Here is a 9839-nt window from a genome sequence, read left to right on the forward strand (position 1 = left end):
AAAAAACGCAAAACTTTTTTTTTTGAGGGGTGAGAATTTGGAGTTCTTTTTTATTTTTACTTCCTTGCGGTACTAAATCATTTCTGAATTATATCTGAATTATTTTCAAATCACGAACTTTTGATCCCATCGAACCGAACTCGAACAATTTATTTGTCACTATTAGTGAAATGAGCCGCGTGATCCCACGCGGTCCGCTACTCCGCTACACCAAGCCGCAACACGAAAATTCTAGAAAGCAGAGTTAACTATTCTCATATCGATTATGTTATTTTCAAACCTCTACAATTGACAATTCAAAACTGCTTCATAACTTCTCAGATTGCACAGAGCCCCTAGGAACACATTCCTAGACCCCTTAAGGAGTCTTATTTAAGGCCTCATCTCAAAGAAAAACTTATCAATCTACGATAGAGAGTTTTTTTGGATAGAATTGAGACAAAAATATCGAAAATGAATGAAAACGACAAACCAAGGACATAAGGAGATTTCTCAAGGTTACACCTTCATCTTTCTTTCTACTTTATTTTAGTTTATTTTTCTATGAGATGCTAATTAACTCTTTTCTAGAATTATGGCTGTAAATCTAAGTACTCATTGACATTTAATTAAATTACTTGTTGTTTGAATCTTTTTTGCACATGGTTTGATTTCTTTCTGTGATCTATCTTGTATTCTACTCAATTTGGTGATTTTAATCTTGTTTGTTGGGTGATGGCCACACCAAGCAATTAGACACTCGGTGGATTTCCGTTAGGAATGTGTCAATTGTTGGATCAATTTTAGAAAACCTATACACGAATGATGTGTTTTCTTACTTTAATTTAGAGGCATCCGGTTATTCTATAACAAATAACATAAATGTGAAGTTAGAACTCTCTTAGTCTTGGTAATTTTGAGCTAGTGCCTAGTCACGAAACTCTTTACATCTAATTAGGATAAACTTGAGTGTCCAGCAGGTTCTTTGTAAAAGATAGATCTGCTTTCTGTCAGTTTCGTGCATTTTATGAAGGACAGTGTTTGCGATGTTTTTTGGTGACCAGAGGCGTCTATCTGTCCTCTCGGTACTGTAATAACTGAGTACGGGGCCATCGGCCTTTTTAACCAAAAAAATTAGGATAAACTTTAAACAGACCTCTTGTTCGGTTGGATGTCATGTCACAAAAGTCGAAAGTTGATGGTTACTAATTTAGATTATAAACCCTCGAACCGCAATAAGAATTCAAATAGCAAAATAATTGATTAGATAGATTTGAGTACATCTATAGTCTAAACCTTAGGAATTAAAATTGCTTTTTGTAATTTTCTAGACTGATCACCTTCTTTAGTTCCGTAATTTATATTTTAGTCATAGAAACTTCAAAAATAGGTATGTTTAGTTCAGTGAAACATTAATACTTAGTTCTAAAACTGTCTACATAAATCGACATTCTAATCTATACACGCTTGTGATCTGACTGTAAATCTGAAATTATAGTTATAATTTTTTTAAGCAAAATTTACACGCATCAATGTGGCGACCGTAAATTTTATTATTTAATGAACAAATTATAAAAAAAAATTATAGGAGGACTTGGCCGGCAATTTAAAAACTATAAGTTGCCTTATTTTATTCCGAATCTCCATCCATCGCTAAAAAAAGTATTAGTTTTAAATAAAATCCAGTACAATTTAAAAACTATAAATTATACTAGTTAATCATTGGTTGAGTAATTAACAAATTATGGAGAAAAGGAGGTAGCACATGCAGTTGGTTAGAAAAAAAAGTTTTAGAATTGTTAGTTACTCAAAGGTCAAGAGTTCGATTTTCTTTCACGATTTTGTGGCCTCTGCAAAGATTTTTAATTTTTTTTAACAAACTGTGGTTCTTTCCAAGTTTCATTCTGCTAAAGATTTTAACTTCAATCAAGCTGCATCAAATCCAACACAATCTACTAAATGATAGATAATACAAGACACATGCATAATTTTGATATCAATCACTATACTTATTAAAATATTTGAACTTTATTTCTATATTACTTTCTACAAATATATAAAAGTTTGAAGAATAAAACTTTGGTTGGTTTGTGTTGGAGAGGGTAATACGTATATACATTATGCAACATTACAACAAAGCACATTTTTTATTTTTGTCGAACGTCAAATTCATTTGACAACATTAACGAAAAATGAACCAATTAAAAAATGTAGCTTTAAAATTGTTGATTTGGGCCCACTCCCGGTTCCTTTTTCCTCTGTTTCTGAGTGTTGCTTTTCTTAATTAATACAACTAGTCAACTGCTATTCTTACTTTATTAGAAAGGGAAGATATGCATCAACAATGAACTTTTCTTTATACTACAACAGCCTTCCTTGCAATTCATGCAGAAAGACCAAATAAAATGCACTCTTTATCATGATTAAAATAAACCATATATTAACTGATAAAGAAATAAATTGTACTTATTATAATATTCAAAGAACTAATATATGACTGGGTTTGGTTTATAAAGCAGGAGGAGCGCTCATTTGACAAATTATTATGATAATTTTAATAATAGTTTTTTTTAAAAATTTAAATTTATATAGTTTTAAAAATTTTAAAAATATTTAGAGGTATGTTGTTGGACATATAGATAGCCTAACAATCAAATTTCATACAATTTTAATATAGTCGAGAATATATTAAAGACTGTTAATTTCAAATCCCTGAAATTTTAAGTCACTTGTTGTACGTTCCTATGCGTCATTATTTACATAGATGATATGTGGATATCATAGATTATGTTTTACATTATTAGATTTTAAATTTAACCCTTAGTTAAAATATGATCAAAATGATTACAATAAATAAGCATTTGTTAGATGATCCATCCCTTCTATAAATCCTCCGTCTGGTGGCGTCTTTAGCATCTCTTACCTTTTACTCTCAATATCAGTAATGACTACTATTTGAAATAATAAAATGTAATTAATGCTATTTTGAGAGTACCATAGAACCATAGACTCACTCTAATAATAAAATGTAATTAATGCATAGTACAAAATGATTAATTAAATAATGCATAGTACCATAAAATGTAATTAAATAAGCATTTTGAGAGTACCATAAAATGTAATTAAGGTCCTCCTCATCTTGTGCTCCATATTAATATGTGTTTGGAGACCAAATTTTACATTTTTTGAAATTTTTTTACTATTTTTTAGATTTATTGAAAATCACTGTTTTTGAATGGTCCAGAATTTTCAGATCAAGTGATTTTCTAAATATCTAACAAAATAGTAAAAAAATTTCAAAAAATGTAAAATTTGGTCTCCAAACACATATTAATATGGAGAACAAGATGAACGGTTCGGATCGACCGTTAGGATTTGAAAACTCAAATATAGAGCCGTAGCACAGTAACAACCCGTGATATGCATAGTACCATAGACCCACTCTAATAATAAAATGTAATTAATGCTATTGAAGAGATGGACCTTTTGAAGGCTACAATGAACACATACTAACTCAATGGGCTGGTCCATTAACGGATCTATTGGAGGCCCACATTTTTATACTGGAGGCCATATTTTATATTATTATTAGAAAACATACTAGAGGCCTATATTGGATATATTGGAGGCATATAGAATATAGGCCTATATTTTATAAGGATTTCAACTAACCCGGTTCGAATTAATTTGAACATGAACCGAACTTCGGACCTTATTCAGATTATAGTCTGTTCAATATTTGTTTGTTAATTATTCAACCCATCTGTCCACGGATTGTCCTGTTCAATTAGCAGCTCTAAGTAAAACACCCTTTCAATTAATAATCCGCTATCAAAGTGTACAAAAACGAAATGTTCAAGGGGGGATTTCATGTGTACCCCTCAAAAAACTTTGAAATTACTTATTTTCCTCTCTAAAGTTCATAATACCATACTTACCCTTCTAATTTAAAAAAAACTCACATATTTATCGATTTTGTTATCTTTTTATTAAAACTTATTTAAGTTCATAAAATATCCATTATATCCTTTCTTAAAAAGAAAAGAAAAATTGTATCATAATTATGGAAAATGTCAAGTTTTTAATTGGTCGGTTTTCAAGAACAAATGTGTAATTTCTCTACTTTTGACGCTTACACAAGTATATACCAAAATGTCATTTTTGTAGGCGTCAAAATTAGAGAAATTACCGATTTGCCTTTGAAAACAGATCATTTACAAGAGTAACATTTCTATGAAATATGCTACATATTTTTCTTTTTCCTTTTATAAAGGGTAAAATGTGTATTTTATGTATTTAAAATGAGTTCTAACAAGGAAGACAATCAAATAGGTAAATTTGTGAGTTCTTGAATTTTAGAAGGGTAAATATGATATTGTTAACTTTAGAGGGGAAATTCACAATTTCACTGTTTTTGAGGGGGTATATATGAAATTCTCCCTTGAAATTAATGCAAGGAAACAAATAAACGAGGCATATTATTTTTGCAACATGTTGTGCAGTTGCATATATTTAAATGTTGCACGCTTTCAAATATTGTTTGTTGTATAATGCACACAGTTTGCATTATTTTGAGAAATCCAATTTCTACTATGCACGCTCTTCCTATTTAATCAATTTCCTCTTTTGATTAATCAACCCCAGTAATCAAATTCCAAAACGTTGACAAATCTGCAAGAAATACTCGTGACATAATCCATTCCAAAGATTTTTTATTTTTTTTTGTCTAAAAAAACTCGACAACAATATTCTTGTTCAATAATATTTAATAATATTATGGATAATATCGTCGATTTTATTTATTACTAGGTGGTTGTTGATCAATCTCTTAAACATACTTTGGAAACGTTCAAAGAAATTGACATTGATTTAAGAATAATTGGCAGAAACTTCCAAAAGAAAAGAAAAATAAGAGGAGGAATAAAAACGATAGAATGACACCTGAACGCAATTCTATTGTAATTTCTTTTCAGGAAAACTCAAATTTTAAGGGCCAAGATTTTAGCGAAGTTATTTTATTTTCATGCAATGCCGATTAATAGATACAAAAATATATATATATAACGGATGCGCTAAATAAAGTCAAAATAATTATTAATATCTCTAGAGTAGAACTAGGGTGCTCTTAAGCTTACTAAAGTTTTGGTGAGCTTAACTCTAAAACTCATCAAATCGATTTCAAATGACGAATCCGAACCGTTGAAAACCACATACCTTACGTTTAATGCATCTATATGTGAAATTTTTAAACATTCGAATTAATTTAGTATAAAGTCAAGCGGTCAAAAACGTTCAAAAAATGAATGCACTAAAATTAATTTATTAACTTTCTAATTTTGACCGCTTGACTTTATACTAAATTAATTCGAATGTTTAAAAGTTTCACATGTAGATGCATCACACGTAAGGTAGACGGGTTTCAACGGTTCGGATTTGTCGGTTGAAATCAATTTAATGTATTTATACTTTATAGTGACGCTCAATGTTATATTAAACCGGTTCTAAAACTTAATTAATAGCACCAAAATGAATCTTCTTATAATCTTATTTGAGATTTCACCTGAAATTAAGAAAAATATGAAGTCTTACAAGCGGCAAAGTTTCTGGCAATTCTTCTCACAGATTCAATGGAATTTTTGACAATTCCAGACAAAAAAGTTCTATATTTTAGAGCATGGTTAAAATGTCTCGTTGTTTTTGTATTCTATTTATGCGTGATGTATTATTTTTTTCAAACAGTTGATTTGATTCTTCAACATAATTTTCATATTAAAAGTGTAATTGAAAACCAAATTTCATATTTTTTAGAATTTCTTTTACTAATTTTTTTAAGTACAAAATTATTATTTTGGATGATTCAATATTTCAATATCTTCTGAAATGATTTTGGATCTATCTAAAAAAACCTCCAATAATACATAGCTTCCGAATAAAAAATTTCAATTCTTTTTATCTATTCATCTCTTTCCTGTCGAAATAAACTCATTTATTATGCTCTGTTACTGTTGTTTTGGATCTGAGCATATATTTACATAGAGAGGGTTCAAATGCCTCTATTTTTAAATCTTTAATAACTTAAAATTTAAATTATAAATATCAAAATAAAACCGTTAGATGTGATATATGTTATTTTCTCTATATGCTCATAAAATATTATCACATTTCAATTGTGTTTATATGTGAATTAATAAGTTGAAAATCAACGTCTAGAAATTATCCAGATTAATACATTTTTTTACAATATCTTGATGACAACCAAAACAAAGTTGAAACATGTCCAATGTAGTTCATATCCAATGATTTTATTTTGTCTTTTAAATTTATAATTTCGAGTTATTAAGATTTAAAAAAATAGAAACACACACAAAAAAAACATAGGTATTTGATCCCTGCTCATTTACACAGTACTATTTCTTATTTCCTAAAAAGAAGTACCTTCTCTGTTCCTATCAGATAGTATATATTTTGGAAGAATTTTCCTTTTATTATTTACAACAACAAATTCAAATTGCAATGATTAAAAGTTTGGTGTTAAAATGTTAAGCAAAGTAACCCTGGCATTCATAAGTGCCCGGTAAATCTCGGTGCAGCCGTTCTCGGCCGTGCCGATGCACCTCTCCAGTTCTTGCAACCTCTGCAGGGCCTGTCGTCTCTCCATTTCCTCTCCCTTGACCTCCTCGCCCGACACGGCCTCCTTCGGTTCCCCGCCCATCTCACACCTCTTCTTGCTTCTCCATCGCCACCTCAGCAAATATACTATCCACCAAACCTTCCTCGTTGGCATTGTCTTCATAAATGGTGATGCCATTGGTGTAGAAAACCTCACCGGGGATGCGATTGAGCATCCGGCCCACTGGTGCCACACTGAATCAGCAATATCCCTTACCGACTCACCGGACATCCTGGCAACAAAGGAGAAAATATTGGCCGAAGCTAAGGCCGCAACTGCGACAGAGTCTCGGATCGAAATAGTGAACACAGGCTCGGAATTACTCGTACTAATGCGGCCGAACCGCGAAACCTCTCTCGCTGACGTGGCAAACCGGGACAGCTCCTTTTCAGCACGACGCTGCGCCCTCACGGCAGCAGCCAAGCGAGTGGCATCTCGGCGACGCACTGCCGTTTGCGTTTCAGTCAACGCCTGATTGAGAGATATGAGACCGTCACGAAAGCAGCTGTGAACATCGGCCAATCGCAAGAGATCTTCTAGAAGCTTTTCAGAGCAGTGGAGGCGAAGGGGCTCAGTTGCTTGGGGGTGGTTAAAGAGGTCGAGGAGGGAGGCAAGGAGGTGAGAAAGCAGTGATAGACCGTCAGAAATCCACGTGGCTTCATCTGATTGGGTGGACCGGGCCCAGGATCGGATGGAGAGGGAGTGTTGTTCTAGACGGGAGATGAGAGGGTCGGAGCGGCAAGGGAGGCTGGTTGATCGGGATTTGAACTTTGACCCGACAATGGCGAGGGAAGAAGAGGAGGAGGAGGAGGAGGAGGAGGAGGAGGAGGAGGAGGAGGAGGAGGAGGAGGAGGAGGGGGTGAAGGAAATGGAGCGGTGGTAACCCATGTTGCGTGAAATGGGAAATTGAAGCAGGCGGTGATGCCTTGAATTTATAGGAGGAATAAAGAAGAGATGCACGAGGGGAGAGATGTAGTCGGAGAGGGTGAATAAGGAGAAATGTGCGGAGAGGGACGGGTAGGAGGGGGACAGGACTCGAAAGAGTCAAGAGAAGTTTGGAGGGAGATGTCAGACGTGTAGTCGACGAAGTCAAGATAGCACTGCACTGTATGTACAGTCATGCGTCAAAACGCTGTAAAGGGAAGAGAGAAAACACAATAATTGGAGCCATTCGCCCATTCCCAGTTGAATCTCAGTCGCCGGCTGCCACATAGTCACATATACTGCTTCCTAATGTTTTTCTTATTCATCCCAGAGGAAAGCCTTCAAGTCATCAGTCCACTTGAAATATTAATATAGAGTAGAGTAGAACCAGGGTGTTTAAGTTCAAAACTTGGTGAGTTCAAGTCTAAAAATCTATCGAATCGGTTTTAAACGATGAATTTGAACTGTTAAAATCTGCATACTTTACGAGTAATGCGTTTACATGTAAAAAATAATAATTTTAAAATTAATTTTGTACAGACTCAAGTGGTAAAAAAACATTCAAAAAATAAATTTATTAACCTTTTAATTTTGACCGCTTGACTTTATACTAAATTAATTTAAATGTTTAATTTTTTTACTGGTAAACGTATTACTCATAAGGTAGGCCGATTTCAATGATTCAAATTCATCATTTAAAGTTGATTTGACAGATTTTAGACTTGAGTTCACTAAGGAGATTGGTGAACTTCAGAACACCCTAGTTCTAATCGAATAGAGTATACTTCATCAATTAATTAATGATTAGTGAGTTTAACACATGAAAATATTGCATTAATTTCAAATGCTAAAGTTTTCCCTCATTTTTTTTCAAACACTTTTACATACAAAATTTACAAATTTTTGAATTAATTCCGTATAAAGTCAAATTGTAAAGATGATCTATAAGTTAATTCTCATATTTTGTTTATCATTTTTTTACCACTTAACTTTGTATTAAATTAATTTGAAAATTCAACTATTGGAATTACTCATTTAAAGTTATATATAAATAGGTTTTTCAAATTAAACTCATCAAGTTACTCACATAAAGATTAAAAATGGGCTTTTCCTTTTAAATGTCGGTTTGATCTGACCTAAATTATCTAATTTGACAGAAAATATTTCAGTTTACCTTCTTTCTAGAAAGCTAGGACCAGATGACAATTTTAATGGAATCGGATCAACGACCAACGAACAACGGCCATAAATGCAATTCGTTGGCTGCTTTTTGCCAGGTCAAAAATGTGATTATGAAGTACATTGAATTGAATAATTCAATGATTATGAAGTACATGAATTGAATAATTCTTTTTTTTTTTAAACCTATGAATTGAATAATTCAATTTATGGTTCGCGATCACGGGTATAATGAATTCACATCCTCTCCGTCTCTCCGATACCTGATAAGGGAATCTTTTACTATTACTAGACCTGAACTGTTCTTTTAACTTGGCACGAATCTCAAAGCCCAAAAATACGGCCACTATTGCGACCCGAATTCCAAACTGGTTGAGATTTAATCTCAAACGGTAAAGTGAGGGTGATCCCCTGCAATACTGGAGAGGATACAGATTTGGGTATAATCCGGTGATGATTCAGGTATTGGGATTCAAATAAAATAAAATAAAATATGGTGATAGTTCTGCTATGAATTTAGATCCATTGAAGTAACTCACTTTTTGTGTTTTAAATCAGAATCGTCCGATTCGAATCCGCAACAATTCATTTGAAGCGGAGTGCACATATTCCGAGCGACGGATCCGAATTTCAAAGCAATTCCGAACGACATATTAATCGGACGGTCCTGATCCCAAAAAAATTTTAGTTACTTTAGGGGATTCGGACGAATTCGTATCCTCTGCATTAACTCAAAAGGGAATCATTTGAGTTAATCAATCTCAATCGTCCAATCTGTTTTAAGATTCTGCAGACTAAATCTATACCAATTTTGAAAAAAATTTCTATTTTATAAATAGAAGTCAAATTAACTCTATTTAAAATCAGACAATTAAGATTAATTAACTCAAAAGATTACCTTTGAGTTAATGCAGAGGATACGCATTCGATCCGGACGCAGGATCCAAATAAGGCACACATTATTTTATTAATTAGGGCCTGTTCGGCAAGCTATGGAATAGCAAGAGAATAGAGGAGAATAGAAGAATTATGGAATTGAGAATTCATCACTCTTCTAGAATATTCCACTATTCCATTATTATGTTCG

At 32.9% G+C, this 9839-nt stretch overlaps 1 protein-coding gene across 1 annotated transcript; it reads right to left on the bottom strand.

Moving 5' to 3' along the window:
* Positions 1-6380: 6380 nt before the first annotated feature.
* LOC144551954 (uncharacterized) lies at positions 6381-7623 on the bottom strand. Its single transcript, XM_078300064.1, has one exon. It carries the CDS (start codon positions 7535-7537, stop codon positions 6497-6499), a length of 1041 nt encoding a protein of 346 aa, XP_078156190.1. The 5' UTR covers positions 7538-7623; the 3' UTR covers positions 6381-6496.
* Between the last annotated feature and the right edge of the window lie 2216 nt (positions 7624-9839).

Source organism: Carex rostrata, chromosome 3, assembly GCF_964058835.1.
Source record: "Carex rostrata chromosome 3, lpCarRost1.2, whole genome shotgun sequence".
Lineage (NCBI taxonomy): Eukaryota > Viridiplantae > Streptophyta > Magnoliopsida > Poales > Cyperaceae > Carex > Carex rostrata.

What these genes read in the sequence shown, in the direction of transcription:
- LOC144551954 (XM_078300064.1), bottom strand. Translation starts at nt 7,537, where the DNA reads ATGGGTTACCACCGCTCCATTTCCTTCACCCCCTCCTCCTCCTCCTCC.